At 44.3% G+C, this 19,081-nt stretch overlaps 1 protein-coding gene across 2 annotated transcripts; it reads right to left on the minus strand.

Annotated features, from left to right (window-relative positions):
- Window positions 1-864: 864 nt before the first annotated feature.
- foxj1 (forkhead box J1) lies at window positions 865-6,726 on the minus strand. 2 transcript variants are annotated; one of them, NM_001011367.1, is given in 3 exon segments: window positions 865-2,838; window positions 4,469-5,002; window positions 6,503-6,601. In NM_001011367.1, coding segments are annotated over 2 exon segments (1,284 nt in total). In that variant the 5' UTR covers window positions 4,940-5,002; window positions 6,503-6,601; the 3' UTR covers window positions 865-2,025.
- Window positions 6,727-19,081: the final 12,355 nt, after the last annotated feature.

Below are 19,081 nucleotides of genomic sequence, written 5' to 3' on the forward strand. Positions count from 1 at the left end.
TAGGGACCTTAGATTGTAAGCTCACAGGGGCAGGGACTGATGGGAATGTGATAGGGTCCTTAGATTGTAAGCTCCACTGGGGCAGGGACTGATGGGAATGTGATAGGGGCCTTAGATTGTAAGCTCCACTGGGGCAGGGACTGATGGGAATGTGATAGGGGCCTTAGATTGTAAGCTCCACTGGGGCAGGGACTGATGGGAATGTGATAGGGACCTTAGATTGTAAGCTCCACTGGGGCAGGGACTGATGGGAATGTGATAGGGGCCTTAGATTGTAAGCTCCACTGGGGCAGGGACTGATGGGAATGTGATAGGGGCCTTAGATTGTAAGCTCACTGGGGCAGGGACTGATGGGAATGGCATAGGGACCTTAGATTGTAAGCTCACTGGGGCAGGGACTGATAGGAATGTGATAGGGGCCTTAGATTGTAAGCTCCACTGGGGCAGGGACTGATGGGAATGTGATAGGGGCCTTAGATTGTAAGCTCCACTGGGGCAGGGACTGATGGGAATGGGATAGGGGCCTTAGATTGTAAGCTCCACTGGGGCAGGGACTGATGGGAATGGGATAGGGACCTTAGATTGTAAGCTCACTGGGGCAGGGGCTGATGGGAATGTGATAGGAACCTTAGATTGTAAGCTCCACTGGGGCAGGGACTGATGGGAATGTGATAGGGACCTTAGATTGTAAGCTCACTGGGGCAGCGACTGATGGGAATGATGTATAATCCCTGTAGAGCGAGCCACTACTCCCCTCTATTCAAGTGCAAGAGACTATATAACGTTTAAAATGATCAAAGTACATATTTTCCCCCCAAACCACCCAACTGAATATGACAGCAAATCAAGACAAGATCCAATGTATTTTTTTTTTATACAAAAATGAATTTATTTGCGGAACACACACACTTGGAAGCTCATACAAGCGTGCTGTCGTTTTTATTCATCCGAAAAACAGTGGCCCACTTTTCAGTCACCCTTCTACCCCAATTGCAATTGCATAATAATGTTTGAACCATTCAGGCAGGAGATAAACAGAGTCATAAAATCTGCATTGTTGGCTGCCTTCTTTTCTGTTCAAACACAAGCATTCTCACACACTCTCATTCCCTTCCTCAGATAGAAAAAAAACAAAAGAGAAAACTACTGGACACCTTTTTCTCCCAGTAGCTATTTCCCGACTCTCTTTGTTGCCAGGGCAGCGTCTATGGCAATGTGGAAGCCGACAGAAATTGGTTTTGAGAAAAAAATATACGTTGAATATTTGTTTTTATATATATATATATATATATATTTAAGGTATTATTACACCAAGCCTGTACATCTTGATATCACTCTGTCTGATTTCTCAGTAACAAGGGATTAGGAATGAAAGACAGGCAATAGGAGGCTAAATAAAGTTAGATTTGTTGTGTCTGGTTAAAATTTCTAAAATAAAAAGAAATCACCCCCCAATAATAACAGTATTCCTAATGACATTAAACACATTAGGTTTAGGTATTTTCGTTTTTTTTTCGTTGTCTATCTGTTTTTTTTTTTCTCCCATTTCTACCGCTGTTATATAAAAAAAGATTAGAAGACAGATAACGGGCAACTCTTCGGCCTGTGGAAGAGAGAAAGAGAGAGGGAAGGGCACATTGCACATATTCCAGAAGTGATCATACATCAGACTCATCTGATATCACATTGTCTGTATTTCGCCCTACCCACAATACAGAGGTAACACCTAAGTTCGTTTTGAAAATACCTAGAAAAATAAGTACAAAAAGGTTCTTTATTTAAGTACTGTTCTTTTCATCATGGACAGAGGGAACGGGACAGTCTTCTGCCCAGCGTATCTGCTGCCCGACAGCTCAGGCCACTGGAGGAGCGTTCAGCGGGATAGACCCGATCTATTCCCAAACTGTGTAAACTCCAGAATCGGTACCCTCTGCTCTGCAAAGGATTTCATAAATGTTCATAAAAGTTCTTAGTAAATATAAATTTATTTATATAAGTGTCTATCTGTGTCCCTGTATGGCAACATTATATATAGGAGCCCAAGGCAGACCAGTCATTGAGCTCTGCGGGAAATTCCTCATTGAGATCAAAAAGCTGTTCGATATTGGCAGAGTTTGACAGATAATCATTCCTGTTCTCTTCCCACGGGTGCTGGAGGAAGGAGGTGGCCAGGAAGGTCTCATCAAAATCCAAGCTGTTTTGGACCACCGCTTGGTCCTGTCCCAGTGGGTACCACTGCTGTGGGCAGTCGATGTGCTTTCCATGAACGGTGAGGTCGACAGAGCGCGTAACTGGGCTCAGGGGAGGCGTGACTTCCAGGTCCTCGAAGGCCGAGAAGTTAACCCCATTCATTGAAGAGTCGAAGATCACTTCCCAGTCAAAATCACCTTTCAAGGACCCCAATTCAGTCTGCTCCTCTTGGCAGAGCATAGGGGAGCTGGAGAGGCGTGGGGCCTTAAACATGCGTTTGGGCAATGGCTGCTTGCGCTTGTGGGACTTCCCATCGCTTATGGCATTCCAGCCATGCTCTCCTAATGCATTCCAGCCTTGCTCACCGGTTGCCTCCTCGAATTCCTTCAGCAGTTGGTGGGACTCCGAATTGACGCTCAACTGCCAGGGGGAACCTCTGTTGCTATTACCGGAGGCTGCAGCCTGGGCGCTAGCGAAGGCCGGATGGATCTGCACAGGCGGGAGTCTGCGCTTCTTCATGGCCCCATTCATCAGGCGATCGGCATATTGTGGGTCAATCTTCCAGAAGCCTCCTTTGCCAGGCTCATCTTTTTCCCGTGGGACTTTGATGAAACACTTATTCAGGGAGAGGTTGTGTCTAATAGAATTCTAGTTGGGAGAAAAAAAGAAAATTAGATGAAAATTGATCATTCTGAAATTTATGGAGAAAACTTATGGAGTTGGGAATAATGCAAGTTGGGCAGAGAAAGCCCTTGTTTTTTGTTTTTCCCCAGGCCTAGTCTGAGATACAGATGTAGGGAGGGAAGAATGGGTAGAAAGGGAGTTGGAAGCTAAAAACAAAAAGATTGGAATCATAAAATAGTAGAGAAAGGAAGATCCAGTGGGCTGAGCGTGCTGACTTTATAGCCACATATCCTCCTTTGACCTCTCCAATTCCTAGCCATCCCAAATACCTTCCCCCTTAACCGCCTCTTCTATTTAGACAAAAGGAGGGGCGACCTTTGTAGAATCCCCTGGCTTACGGGAATGGTGGGACAGAGGAGGAGCAGAATGGGAAATGTGTGTCTATTCTGGGGGTGTAGATCACGCTTTCTACTTTTAAATAATAACGCCGGGCAAAAATGGGTTAAAATAAGGATATCTCCCACCTTTCTGCCATCAAATCCCCAGGGATCCCGGATCTTCCTGATCCGCTAGTTACTGTTTAATAAAGTTTAACAGGCGGGGGGAACAAATTCCTCTGCTCGTCTTTGAGCCCCCCTCCCATCCATTCTCTCTATTCATCACTCTCCTCTGGATGCTTATTGCTTGGCCTGTTAAACATATTTATCATTCCTGCCTCAGCGGCTTCCATCCTAACCACCTGTGTCGGGGTAACCCCCCCCCCCCACCTACACTAATGTTTAATTAAACCTCACCAAAGACTTGGCTTGGGAGGGAGGGGGGGGGAGAGGATTTATTTTCTGCCTCCAGGAAACTTTGTCTGAGAGCCCTTCTCAATAAAAGCCCTGCAGACCACACATATTTATAATGTAAATGTGCCACAAGCACATATTTATCCCAAATTACTGAACACACACACGTATATATAAATAAGCTACATGTCACTGCAGTAAATGGACTGTCATTAGCATCACAGAAGAGGGGCATCGGGGACAAGTTCTTTAAACTAGCAGGGAGGGCCTCTTTCTTTCCTTCCAGGAAGCTCACCCCCCCCCACCCCACCTGACTGTACAAGATCCCCCTATAAACCAATCTCAAATGGACCCTCCTACTCACAATCCATTACTTAGAACAATGGGGTGTCAGGGCCACACAGAAAGTACAGAACTGCGGGGCGGGGGGGCTGACACCCAGCTAAATAAAACACCAATGTACAGCAATGGCCCTGAATAAGGGAGAACTATCATGCACTACACATTAACCATTAAGCTTTTCAATACAATTAATTAGTTCATCTTTAGAAGAATGTTGACGGGGATGGATGCACAGCTCCCGCCGGCAAGGGTTAATGAGCCATGTGACGCTGTGGGATGTAGGAAGCGCAAAATAGTAACTCAAGGTTCACGGAACCACAGAGTAATTATACACAGGGGACAGGCAGAGAGAAGCAGAACCATACCACTGTGTGCCTTATTGCCTCAGCACTACAACAGCAGCTTCAGGCGTAAGGTAAAGGCAAGTTAGACCGCGTTGTTATGAGGGAATATTAACAGATTGCAATGTATAAATAATATATGGTATATAATAGTCTTGCCATCCCCATCCGCATACATACCTGCCAGGTGGGGTCGGCGTGTCGGAAGTAGCAGAAGTTGTCGGTGATCCACTTGTAAATGGCAGACAGTGTGATCTTGGTCTTCTTGCTTGCTTGCATTGCCATACAGATGAGGGTGGCGTAGGAATAAGGGGGCTTCACATGCGGGTTGGTCTTGTAATCGATATCTTCCATTGGCTGGAGTCCCAGGTGGGACGCCCGCGAGGTGGACGAGGAGATGGGTTTTCCTGGGGTATGTGGCATGCCCAGGCAAGCGGGGTCGGCGGCCAGAGGAGAACAGGGGGCACCGGATAGATGTTTGTAACCATGGGAGTCCCCAGATGATGGTGCTTTACCCACGTTGGCATTGAGTATGGAGAATTCTTGTAGCCACTGTAAGCTGGTCAGACTGTCGTCCAGGTTAACCGAGCTAGAAAAGGAATCTTGGCCTTGCTCCCCCTCAGCCTGGAAAGTCACCCAGCTGTCCTCCATGTCTATCGGGGCCACTGTGGGCAGGTCAAACATTAATAAAGCCTGGTGATCCAAGAACTGCTCCTACAATGCAACCAGAGAATGGTCTGTTAGAAACATGGTGTCATGGAAAGTGCTGATTGGGTTACTTATCCTAAAGCATGTCCCTCTTAAGGCCAAGGCACCCTAGGGTGCTGACGTAGCAAAACCTTACCCAGTGAGATGTCATTACCTCTGTGGGGGAACCCTAGCTCCTGGTCCCACCCTACGTCATTTTATTTGTAAGGTGATCTTAACTGCATATTGTGTGCTAATGGTAGGCATTGCTGGGAATAGGATGGAAGCTAGGTAGGTATAACTGTTTTCAAACAAACATAACATTAAAAATTAAAACATTTTCAAACAAAGTGAAAATAAAAACTTAGTATAAAATTAAATTTGCTTAAAAACTTATTATAGACCCTAAAACAGAGACATCCCAGACTAGAATTCCCAGGCTTTCCTGTGAGTGGGAGGCTAATTCCCGAAGGTGGGACGGAGGAGACATTCCAATAGTTAGTTATTCCTCCTTTCATGAGAAGCAAAAGATTAATATCTTCTAAATTTCTCACCAGCATAAAGTCAAGGTTGGCTAGATAATTCCGCTGTGTTGGACCCCCACCGGGCCAACAATAAACAGTATGCATGGTTTATCCTTTAGCCCAAGAACAGCCGCTCACACACACAGCATGGGAATTTCTGTCTGGCTGCACCTGTCCTGGCCCAAAGCACATTCACCTTGGCCTATACAGGAGCATATGGACCAGCAGTTATAGATATAGCACCCCTATAAAGCAATGCACCCCTTACTCACACTCAGCTCTTTCATTACTATGGGGCCAAATGATACTCTAGCTCTGCCATTAGAATAAAGATGGTGTTTGCCGTTTCTTATACAGTGCCAATGAGCCAATGGGCAGAGCTTTGCAATATAGGAACTTATATTAACATACAAAGGGCACAGATTGCAACAGTGGGGGCCCCACACACTATTTGTGATATATAGGTGGGGCCCCATAGCAGGGATGCCAAGTGGGCCCCCCATAGCAGCCCTGGTTCTTTGGAGAAACCAAGGGCAGAGCCGGTATAAGACATGGATCTGTGCAAGAGGAATAGAGGGGGGGGACTGGTCAGTGGGCCAGCTATTTAGGGTAGGCTTGATTAAAATGCACCTCACATTCCCCCCCATCACTCCCCTTCCAAAGTCACTGCGAAGTGGTGCCAAAGCCTGGGTGACGTGCAGACATTTTGTGCGCCCAGCCGTGCCAGCTATAAGAGCCCTTTCATAAGCTGGATGCCAGGTCATTGGGAAATATATGGCCGTCCCATCCAGCGGCAGCACAAAGTGTCAGCGTCCAGAACACAAAAACCAACGCCCGAGCCCAAGAGCTTGCAATTTATCCCCAATTCTAGCAATCCATTAGTGTTCAGTTTTAGCAGAAGCAAACAAAAAACAAAGAAAAGCACTAGAAAAAGTAATTAAGAAACAATTTAAAGGTAATAAGAGAGAGTAGGGCATATACAGGTACAGCAGTCTGTATTTACCTGAGGTACAGTGGGTCCCAATAGAGCAGAACTAGGCAGGAAGGTTCTGGAAGCAGCAGCAGCAGCAGCAGCGGCAGCAGAGGTGGTGGGGAGATGAGTTATTGCCCTGCCAGCTCTTTTCCTATTTACCCCCCTGACTCTGCTGCCAGGCATTAAGTACCAGAGGCTCTGAAAGGCTTCTCTGGGCACCATGACAACAGCCCGCCCCCATAAACAGCTTTGAGAACTCCTATTGGCTGAGACATCACCATGGAGCACTCAGTCATCCACCCCTCTATTCCTGTGGCTGCTGTGAGTGCAGGTTGCAAGTCAGGCATTGTTTTGCATGAAATAAATAGTATTTGTGCATACACAGGGGGGCAGGAAGGTGCAAGGGGGGCTGGAATGTGCCTTTCACTCAACCAGGTGTCTGCTTTTCCTGCTACAACTTTGCAGCATTCAATAATGTTTTGTAATTGGGGAAACTTTTCGGGTTACTGACATATTATATAATCACTGACGTATAAGTTTCAAAGGGTCAAAATCACTGGATGGCAGGGAACAGTCCTTTCACTTTTATACCGGAGGGTGCACCACCTAGTTGCAGAGCTTGCAATTCATTTACTGCACTGGCAGAAACTGATATATAGGTATAGGATCATAGACTCCATTTTAATCAAATCATTCAGAATTTTAAAACTGATTTCCTTTTTCTCTGTAGAAATAAAACAGTACCTTGTAATTGATCCCAACTAAGATATAATTACCCCTTATTGGGGGCAGAACAGTCCTATTGGGTTTATTTAATGGTTAAATGATTCCCTTTTCTCTGTAATAATAAAACAGTACCTGTAATTGATCCCAACTAAGATATAATTACCCCTTATTGGGGGCAGAACAGTCCTATTGGGTTTATTTAATGGTTAAATGATTCCCTTTCTCTGTAATAATAAAACAGGTACCTGTAGCTTGATCCCAACTAAGATATAATTACCCCTTATTGGGGCAGAACAGCCCTATTGGGTTTATTTAATGGTTAAATGATTCCCTTTTCTCTGTAATAATAAAACAGTACCTGTACTTGATCCTCAACTAAGATATAATTACCCCTTATTGTGGGCAAATCAACCCTATTGGGTTATTTAATGGTTAAAATGATTCCTTTTTCTCTGTAATAATAATACAGTACCTGTACTTGATCCCAACTAAGATATAATTACCCCTTATTGGGGGCAGAACAGCCCTATTGGGTTTATTTCATGGTTAAATGATTCCCTTTTCTCTGTAATAATAAAACAGTACCTGTACTTGATCCCAACTAAGATATAATTACCCCTTATTGGGGGCAGAACAGCCCTATTGGGTTTATTTAATGGTTAAATGATTCCCTTTTCTCTGTAATAATAAAACAGTACCTGTACTTGATCCCAACTAAGATATAATTACCCCTTATTGGGGCAGAACAGCCCTATTGGGTTTATTTAATGGTTAAATGATTCCCTTTTCTCTGTAATAATAAAACAGTACCTGTACTTGATCCCAACTAAGATATAATTACCCCTTATTGGGGCAGAACAGCCCTATTGGGTTTATTTAATGGTTAAATGATTCCCTTTTCTCTGTAATAATAAAACAGTACCTGTACTTGATCCCAACTAAGATATAATTACCCCTTATTGGGGGCAGAACAGCCCTATTGGGTTTATTTAATGGTTAAATGATTCCTTTTTCTCTGTAATAATAAAACAGTACCTGTACTTGATCCCAACTAAGATATAATTACCCCTTATTGGGGGCAGAACAGCCCTATTGGGTTTATTTCATGGTTAAATGATTCCCTTTTCTCTGTAATAATAAAACAGTACCTGTACTTGATCCCAACTAAGATATAATTACCCCTTATTGGGGCAGAACAGCCCTATTGGGTTTATTTAATGGTTAAATGATTCCCTTTTCTCTGTAATAATAAAACAGTACCTGTACTTGATCCCAACTAAGATATAATTACCCCTTATTGGGGCAGAACAGCCCTATTGGGTTTATTTAATGGTTAAATGATTCCCCTTTTCTCTGTAATAATAAAACAGTACCTGTACTTGATCCCAACTAAGATATAATTACCCCTTATTGGGGGCAGAACAGCCCTATTGGGTTTATTTAATGGTTAAATGATTCCCTTTTCTCTGTAATAATAAAACAGTACCTGTACTTGATCCCAACTAAGATATAATTACCCCTTATTGGGCAGAACAGCCCTATTGGGTTTATTTCATGGTTAAATGATTCCCTTTTCTCTGTAATAATAAAACAGTACCTGTACTTGATCCCAACTAAGATATAATTACCCCTTATTGGGGCAGAACAGCCCTATTGGGTTTATTTAATGGTTAAATGATTCCCTTTTCTCTGTAATAATAAAACAGTACCTGTACTTGATCCCAACTAAGATATAATTACCCCTTATTGGGCAGAACAGCCCTATTGGGTTTATTTCATGGTTAAATGATTCCCTTTTCTCTGTAATAATAAAACAGTACCTGTACTTGATCCCAACTAAGATATAATTACCCCTTATTGGGGCAGAACAGCCCTATTGGGTTTATTTAATGGTTAAATGATTCCCTTTTCTCTGTAATAATAAAACAGTACCTGTACTTGATCACAACTAAGATATAATTACCCCTTATTGGGGCAGAACAGCCCTATTGGGTTTATTTAATGGTTAAATGATTCCCTTTTCTCTGTAATAATAAAACAGTACCTGTACTTGATCCCAACTAAGATATAATTAATCCTTACTGGATGTAAAACAATCCTATTGGGTTTAATTAATGTTTTATTGATTTTTTTGTAGACTTAAGGTATGGAGATCCAAACTACAGAAAGACCCTTGGTCCCGAGCATTCTGGATAACGGGTCCTATACCTGTATAAGTTTGTGCGTATGTAAGGGACCAAGCAAGAAAAGCAACGTTACCTAAACAGAGGTGGGGTATATATACAATACCAAAGTCCTCAGCGCTCTAGATGTGATGTAATGTCCAATCTTGTGTGAACCGTATATCAAATCATATGGGTATAAACGTGACTTTCCTGCAGCTCCGCTTAAGATCAACCCCTTGGGACCCAGTCAAAGGGGTTGATCTTAAGCGGAATTACCTAAACAGTGGCTGCTGTGGAATATAGAAGGAATGGGCAATCTTTGGTGAAACTACACCTCCCAGCATCATTAGCAAGTAGGACTGTAGTTCTGAAACTGAAGTTATTAGGCCTCTTTATATTAATGCTCAGTGCACTGCCACCTATAAAGTGACCAATTAATGGCTGTATGTGTATGGCTAAATAAATATTCTTACATACATGTCACATATGGGTGTGATAGGCATTATTGGGAGAATGACAGGTGTGTACAACTATTCCTAGTATTGCAGACTTATTGACTTATGGAGGATTATCCCTAGCATGTAAGCATGGCTCAGTTTTTGTTATATACATACAGGCACTAGGGTATGGTACTTATAGGGCATTTAGGCATATGGGTGGCCCCTTGGCAGTCACTGCTTTGGCAGAGCTGTATAGGTTTTAGTTGGATTCCCAACACCAACACTGTAGCATTGCAGACAATTGTTTTTTTTTATATTGAAAAAAAGTAGGAGGCAGATAATGTACCCCAATAAGACAGTTTGTGGCGTATGGGTCTCCATTCTGAATGTGTCATCCCCCCCTCCTTCTCTTGCTGACAACTTTGGCCCCTCATCGCTATGGAAGAGCAAAGGACCCATTCACTGGGGTTTTTTCCCATACGCAAAAACTGGGATCTGAAAAGTTCCCCCAAAATGCCGTGTGAGAGAGGAGGAGGTGGAGATGGCTGGCAGGGTGCCACAAACTTGCCAGCCATTAGCATAACAAGAACTGTGGGCAGGTCACTCACTTAACCCATTCGCTGCTGTAGGCAGAACAGAGTTCAGGGGGCAGGAGGTGAGCTACCCCCCCCACAGCTGGCACTGGGTTATGGTCTAAACAATGCCAACTTTAATAGTACAATGTGTCCAATATCAAATAGGAGCTATGGCCCTGTAGTTGTTTAACTATAACTCTCAGCACCACCCCAACAGCTGCAGAAACCTTTATTCAACAGTAACCGAAGGGCCACACAATAATTTGGGCAACAGTCATATGAAGTGTTATTGTCTCCATCTTGCCCAACGGAATGCTGTTTTTTCTACATTCCTACTGTCACCCCAATTTGGCCTCCTTGAAGACAGCTTTGGGTACAGAGATGTATCCCACCACCCCAAATGTTACTGTTGCTCAGCATAGCTGTATGCGGGAAATAATAATTTGACGGGATTACCCAGTAATCATGTATCTGAAGGCTGTCGGTGGGTGCTGGAAGTTCTAGTTGAACAACATCACCAGGGAAAAGGATGCCCACCTTATCTTGGTGCACTCATAGTAACTGACTGACACATACAGGGGCACCCATAGGGCAGCAAGCAGATACCTGCGGGACTAATGTTGGTGGGGTCTGGCAGACTTTCCCACCAAAAGATCCCCTGGTGCTAAAACAGACAAAAAGGGATATATTTGGGAAACATGATTTCAGCCTTATCTCCCGCTGAATCTGCTGCCTGTTCCCTCTCTCTCTCTCTGTACTGGAAACCCAGGCCATTAGCATCTTAAAAAGAGCCCTTGTATGTGTATTGCAGGCTTTATGCCCCCGGGGTGTACTGAACATCCCCGTCTCAGCCATCCCTGCTGCCTTTCCTTTGATCACCTGCAGGATTGGGATGGGACAGGTGTACAGCATTCACGGCCTCTATAGAGGCTCAGTGGCTCTAGGGAAAGCCCCATGTTCTCATACTCAGCACCTCTGTCTTTGGGCCTTTTATAAACAGACCAACTGCAGTAGCTTCCCATACCCATAGAATCATATGAATCCATTAGTTGTAACAGTATTCCTTATGATATTCTGAGATACCTGATAGCCGTAACATAGGAAGCCAGGAGCAGCTTTCAGGAAGTGAGTTATAAAATGATTACTAATTCCACAAGAGTTGCTTTCTCATAAGGGCAAATTCACTGCTATCCCATTATACAAAGAGGGGCAGCGAATGGCTCTGAACAAGAGGCAATAAATTGTTAGGACAAAGGCACACACAAAAAGGCTCATTTCATACAGCGGTAGTGAGTATTCCAGCTGCAGCGCTGGGGTCACTGATCTCTTTTTTTTCTTTTTATTACCATTTGTTTTTATAGCACCTGCATATATCCACTTTACATATATTATATATCATTCACATCAGTCCTTGCTCAGTGGGGCCTACAGTCTAACTTCCCCAACGCATTCTCTATGGTCACTGTTATCCCAAGCCAGTTTTCCCCTTTAAATTCTATAAAGCAGTGGAACATACCCCAATGTTTCTATACATCTGTAACCTTGTTATGGGCTAAGGGGGCCCAGCCTGAAGGCCAGTTAGGGGGGGATTTGGGGTGAGTGCTTATTTGTGCCCTGGGTACCCCTGGAACTATAGCGGGGTGACTGTTACCCCAATGTTTCTATATATCTGTAACCTTGTTATGGGCTAAGGGGGCCCAGCCTGAAGGCCAGTTAGGGGGGATTTGGGGTGAGTGCTTATTTGTGCCCTGGGTACCCCTGGAACTATAGCAGGGTGACTGTTACCCCAATGTTTCTATATATCTGTAACCTTGTTATGGGCTAAGGGGGCCCAGCCTGAAGGCCAGTTAGGGGGGATTTGGGGCGAGTGCTTATTTGTGCCCTGGGTACCCCTGGAACTATAGCAGGGTGACTGTTACCCCAATGTTTCTATATATCTGTAACCTTGTTATGGGCTAAGGGGGCCCAGCCTGAAGGCCAGTTAGGGGGGGATTTGGGGTGAGTGCTTATTTGTGCCCTGGGTACCCCTGGAACTATAGCAGGGTGACTGTTACCCCAATGTTTCTATATATCTGTAACCTTGTTATGGGCTAAGGGGGCCCAGCCTGAAGGCCAGTTAGGGGGGATTTGGGGCGAGTGCTTATTTGTGCCCTGGGTACCCCTGGAACTATAGCAGGGTGACTGTTACCCCAATGTTTCTATATATCTGTAACCTTGTTATGGGCTAAGGGGGCCCAGCCTGAAGGCCAGTTAGGGGGGGATTTAGGGTGAGTGCTTATTTGTGCCCTGGGTACCCCTGGAACTATAGCGGGGTGACTGTTACCCCAATGTTTCTATATATCTGTAACCTTGTTATGGGCTAAGGGGGCCCAGCCTGAAGGCCAGTTAGGGGGGGATTTGGGGTGAGTGCTTATTTGTGCCCTGGGTACCCCTGGAACTATAGCAGGGTGACTGTTACCCCAATGTTTCTATATATCTATAACCTTGTTAGGGACTACATTTAGAGGAATTTAGAGTAGAAAAGAGGAATTCACTCTTTGAGCCAATTGCTGCAGTTACACCTGACTGTGCAGTATAAAGGTCCCCATACACTATAAGATCCGCTCGCTTGGCGATGTCGCCAAGCGAGCGGATCTTCACCCGATATCCCCACCTACGGGTGGGCGATATCGGGTAGCTTAAAAAAAAAATCCGATCGTTTGACCCTGGTGCCAAACGATCGGATTACATTTGCGCCCATGGGGCAGTCAGTCCGGGGACCGCATCAACGAGTCGATGCAGTCCCCGATCCGACTGGATTTTCTAACCTGGCCGATCGATATCTGGCCAATTTCAGGCCAGATATCGGTCGGCCAGCACGCTCGTTTCTGCCCCTACACAGGCTGATAAGCTGCCGAGTCGGTCCAAGGGACCAATATCGGCAGCTTCTATCGGCCCGTGTATGGGGACCTTAAGATAATTTCATGGATAACACTGTCAAGCAGATGAGTGATTAAAATATGGAAAAGCAGGAAAATTGTGCATAATCAAATACAAACCCCGACAGCTCTGTGTAAATAGGCCACTTACTGTCACACACCTGTACAAGCAATACCCACACTGATCCAAAGGATGGATGGGGAAGTGATGTTGTTGTGCCAAAGTACTATAACAATAACCAAGGGCACTTTCTGGCCAAGGACCATATCTGACACTTAGGGGCCAGACACCAAAGCAATTCCTCAATACTGCCTAAACTACTTCGATTTTATAAGATAAATACAGGTATTTTCCTGTAGGGTAGAATATGAATTAATATGTAAAAGCAGAATCCCTAATGGGGAAGAAACAGGAAGAAGGTGAGTTTCGCCCCACTAAAAGCAGTTGCAGTTTCCTGCTCTGTCCAGTGTCGGTGCAAGTGTGTGCTTTCACAGCTCCTTCTCCTTCAGTCAGCAAACAATACAGGGGAGGGGGCGTGCGTAACACCCCTGCCACCAAGCACGGAATCACCTAGAATCTTCCACAGGGATCCATACCAATTGACAGAAATTCTTCCTGGTAGAGATAAGCAAAAAGAGCAGAGAAATGTTGCAGCCTTCAGACTCCAAAATATGCTAGTGTCACAAACTACAACTCCCACAACAGTGTCGGACTGGCACACCAGGATCCCAGGAAAACTTCCGGCGGGCCCAGGTGTAAGTGGGCCCTCCTGCTTTTGCAGGAGTTGGACTGGTCCATTGGGATACCAGGAAACAAATAGCCTAGGATAATAAAGAGATTTAATGAGCAAAGGAGGAGTGGGCCCATGGTCTGGTCCAAGGTTATCTGGTGGGCCCTTGGCATCTCAGTCCGACACTGTCCCAGAAGCCTGTAGACGGGCAGGGGGTTCTGGGTATTATACATTGAAAACCTCAGAAGAGCCACAGGTAAAGCAGCCCTGCCCACCTGGAGTGGCGTTGCTTGCCCACGTGTGCTTAGACGAGCAATTCCTTGCATAAACACTATGGAATCAGAGGCTCTTAATCTTCTCTAAATCTCCTTAACCACAACAATTAAGGAATAATGTCTCATAATTACACCAGGGTCATAATGAGTCAATTAATGAATGGATCCAATTAGAGCGACCGCCTCCATACCTTTATATACAGGTCCCCGTGTTAAATGGGCCATTTGCATTTTATTTAGCTGCATTTTGCATAGCAACAGTGACCCCGGTGAGTTCTGCAGCGTGCATCTCATTGCGCTGCCAATTAGGCTTGCAGAATGGGGTTTTATTAGGGGTGTGGTTATAACCGCTAATTAGGCATGCACAATGTGCATTAAATATGGCTCCATCCTATAGACAAGTGGCACTATTTCCTCCAGAATCCCTTTGTGTCCTGTTATGGTGGCTGCACACATACTATTGGCTCGTTGGCCAAACGGATGGATACTGTGCCAATGCATGTTTATGGCCATATTTGTATTGTTCCATTCCTTCCGGGCAATCATTGGGCCACATCTGAGAATGTACATTTGGAATAATTCAGTATATCTTTTTATGAGCTAAGGGGAGTTATCTCTACATTTTGGGCCTTTGGTGGCATCTTTTTGTGAATTGCGTTGATAGGAAATAAAATGCCATATCCAGTACGCAATAATGCAGATTATAGGGATACTGAGTCTTTTTACTTACTATGCCTCAGTGCCAGGAGGAAAATGTGAGATCTTTGTTTTCCTAGAGCAGAACTTTGTCAAAATGGCAGTTGGTTAAAAATTGGACTTGGCTGCCAGGGGGGCGTTTTGGCTGCCTTTACATTAGTGGCAATCCAAAGAAATTACTCAGGAATAAGTAAACAGCTTTGTTTTTCTCTCTCCCCTTTTGACAGGGAAACTGTCATTCTTGTGCTGTTTGTCACTTCCTTTTTAGAGGGGGTCTGTCAGCCGAGACTCAAACAGAGAGAGGAAGAGGAGAGATGGGGAAATGCATGGTGTACCCATGTACCGAGCGAATATTCTTTATTCAACTGGAGTAGAAAGCTAAACTTGAGCTACTCTATGGGAACAACCACAACACCGAAAGGTTTAGCAGTAAAGCAGTACCATGTACCCTATGGCACTCATTTAGCAAGACTGCTCCTTAAAGTGCTTTAGGCAGGGACCCCGTGGCAAAGGATCATGGGTAGAGTTTTGGCATAATGAGGCACAGTTAGAATGCATCAGAAGGAATGACCCTGCATGCAAAGAGTATTTTTATCACTGGGCCCATCGACCAGGTAGCCACGTGCTGATGATCTTATAATGGGGAGCCCCTGGCTGATAAGGCACTGCAGGCTGACTAGTATGGGTCCCCATGTTTACTGATAGCGGCCCTGCCTACATTAGATTTCACTAGTGGCCATATCATATACAATTCAACTGAAATTCTCTATTCATAGAGGCTCCAGTGCAACATGGGTGTAACTGCAGACTAAGGGGGCCCTGATAGTATAGGGGACCCATTCAGACAGTGACATTTTTGATAAACATATCCTGAACCTTCATTATTCCCAAAGGTGGGCCCTATAACAATTTTCCTGCGGGGCTCAGTGACTCAAGCTAAGCTGCTGGCAAGTTATACAAATGTAGCATTATCAACAGCTTTATTTCCCACAAATAATATATATATATTATTAATGAGTAATTTTAACTGAAAACAAGCAAAATGTTGGTTTATAATGCAAGAAAATGAGATGTAAAATCTAGGAAAGGCACCCATCAAAATCAGCAGGACATGGGATTGGGAATGTCAATTTGGGGTTTGACTGTGCGTATTTTAGAGTAGAACAGTGGCATTCAACTTATCAATATTTCACATTTCCATGGGCTTCAGTGTCTGCAAATAAAGATATACAAAGAATCTGTGGAGCCCATCAGCAGGCTGGGGGTCAAACTAATCCCTTAATAGCCACACCAGGCATTAGGGGTTGAGCATATGGAAAGTGTAACTGTGCCAGGGTAAATTTAGATGCAATCTGCTTACCTGCAGCGGCAGCAGCAGCGGGGCCCACAGTGTACCCCACAGGTTGCTTTATAGACACTAAGCCTAGTTAAGCACAGTAATAAATCTCATTGCTACTGAATGGAGTGCTGCAGTATAACTTGATTGTGCTCTAGTATCCTAGATACTGCATGTACCAGTATCAGCAGTGCAACAGGTCAGAAAGCAACCCCATAGTTCCATGTGAGTAGCTTATTACTGTATATTACAGGGTATCCCACAACCCCCCCTTCCCAGGCACACAATGTACTCTTCCTGACCTGCGGCAATGGGGCACTTTGGGATGGGGCAAACGGTCAGGCTTCCATAAGCTGCATTATATTCCTGTCCTGCCTCATTACATAATGACAGCCTTCAGCTACGGATGGTCATATCTGGAGCTAATTCTAAAGGGCTGCTTCATCAAAGGAAAGCTACTTGTCCCTCATTAATGGAGGCTATTGATTTAGAGGGACACGTGCCTCCGACATGCAGGCTTCATGCCCCACCAGTAGAGCTGGTTAGACTGGTCAGGCCAACATGCGCTGCTAAGTGGCGTCTAGCATGGAACCTGGACAAAGGGCTGAGTATATGGAAAATATTATGCATATTTGCCTAACCAACAACTACCCCATTCTGTGTGGGTAATCCATGACCTGAAAAGGGGTTGAGGGCAGGTTGAAGGCTCTGTTGGGCATTAAAACCTGGAATGAGCAGATTTAGGCCATGGATTTACAAGAAATATGGATGCGTACTGGCCAAAATTGTTTAAAGCAACTTGGCAGTACCTATGGGTAGGCAAGCAGCACCTAATCCACCTTGATGGGTTTCTTGTATACCCCAATAATCAGCTTGTGTTTAAACCCACAATATAGTGGTACCTCCAAGCCCTGCAACTGGCATTTATCAGAATAGACAAAACCAGCTGTAATGGCGCTAAGTGAGACTTCCATTGTAAGCAGCATTTTAATTGGTGCAGTTTTGCCCATCACTTCAACCTTGCTCTGTTCTGAGCTCCCATGGGCACTCACAGTCTGGACATGGAAAAGGCGTTTTGCCCCCAAAAATAGTTGTTGGGAATGAAAATCTATTGTGATTGGACTGATGTTCCTTCAGACTGCACAGCAGCCCTCTGAAATAAACTAGATTGATTGTTACTTGGTTACCATATGGGTAACCCAATGCACCCGGTGGTGCAAACTACTATATTAAAATTAATACAGCTACAGCTTACCTGTATATATGAATTGCTTTCCCCCCAATAAAACCCATTTTTATAATTACAGTATTTGGTTATTTCACTGGCAGCTGCTGGCAGATTTCCTCTGGCGCCCCCTGCTGCTCCTTACCAGTTACTACATGCCTGTGCTTGAGCACCGGATCCTCACTGATCACACCAAGACACTGTGTGTGTGCGCCAAGAAATTTATTCATCCATTCCTGCAGCATGCTGGGTCCCTAAACATTTAGTGCACTTGGTTATTGCATCAAAGTGAGGGGGGGGGGAAAGCAACTGTCAGGGATACCATAGAAAAATAGGGCTCCAGCGCTAGCCATGTTCAATGAAAGTCAAATAAAGAAATCCAAAAGGGGGATAGTTCTGCAGGGCACTGGCGTGTTTGCTACAAATGCATAGAAACATACAGGGCACAGTCTGCCCACACTTTGTGGGACAGACACACTTGCTTAGTATTGCTATAGAATGTTGATAGGACGCCTGAATGGAAGGCAAACGCCCAGTCCCCTCCTCGCTAAGAGGGTATCCATTGCCCCGATTACACATGGAGTGCTTTTGTTTCATTCATCTTTATGGACTTTGTAAAGCAAGTTGAGCTTTAGCCTCTTGCTCCATCTTTTCTACACTGCTCTTAGCAGCCATTACAGTCCTACTGGACGTCTGATCCACACCTGGACCACTGGGAAAGAGAACAGCCTGAAGAGGGAGTCAGAGCTCTCTATTTCTGTGTCTTGGACTTGTACAGAGGGAGACTGGACCTCCTTTCTGGGGCTAATGTAATTGGATACGATTGTATCCAATTCATCTGTTCTTACCCTATAAATGTAAGCACATGGTACAGGTATCGGACCCCTTATCCAGAAACCCATTATCCAGAAAGTTCCGAATTATGGAAAGGCCATCTTCCATAGACTCCATTTTAATGAAATAATTCACATTTTTTCAAATGGTTTCCTTTTTCACTGTAGTAATAAAACAGTACCTTGTACTTGATCCCAACTAAGATATAATTACCCCTTATTGGGGGCAGAACAGCCCTATTGGGTTTATTTCATGGTTAAATGATTCCCTTTTCTCTGTAATAATAAAACAGTACCTGTACTTGATCCCAACTAAGATATAATTACCCCTTATTGGGGGCAGAATAGCCCTATTGGGTTTATTTAATGGTTAAATGATTCCCTTTCTCTGTAATAATAAAACAGTACCTGTACTTGATCCCAACTAAGATATAATTACCCCTTATTGGGGCAGAACAGCCCTATTGGGTTTATTTTAATGGTTAAATGATTCCCTTTTCTCTGTAATAATAAAACAGTACCTGTACTTCGATCCCAACTAAGATATAATTACCCCTTATTGGGGCAGAACAGCCCTATTGGGTTTATTTCATGGTTAAATGATTTCCTTTTTCTCTGTAATAATAAAAACAGTACCTGTACTTGATCCCAACTAAGATATAATTACCCCTTATTGGGGGCAGGAATAG

Source organism: Xenopus tropicalis, chromosome 10 (assembly GCF_000004195.4).
Source record: "Xenopus tropicalis strain Nigerian chromosome 10, UCB_Xtro_10.0, whole genome shotgun sequence".
NCBI classification, from domain to species: Eukaryota; Metazoa; Chordata; class Amphibia; order Anura; family Pipidae; genus Xenopus; species Xenopus tropicalis.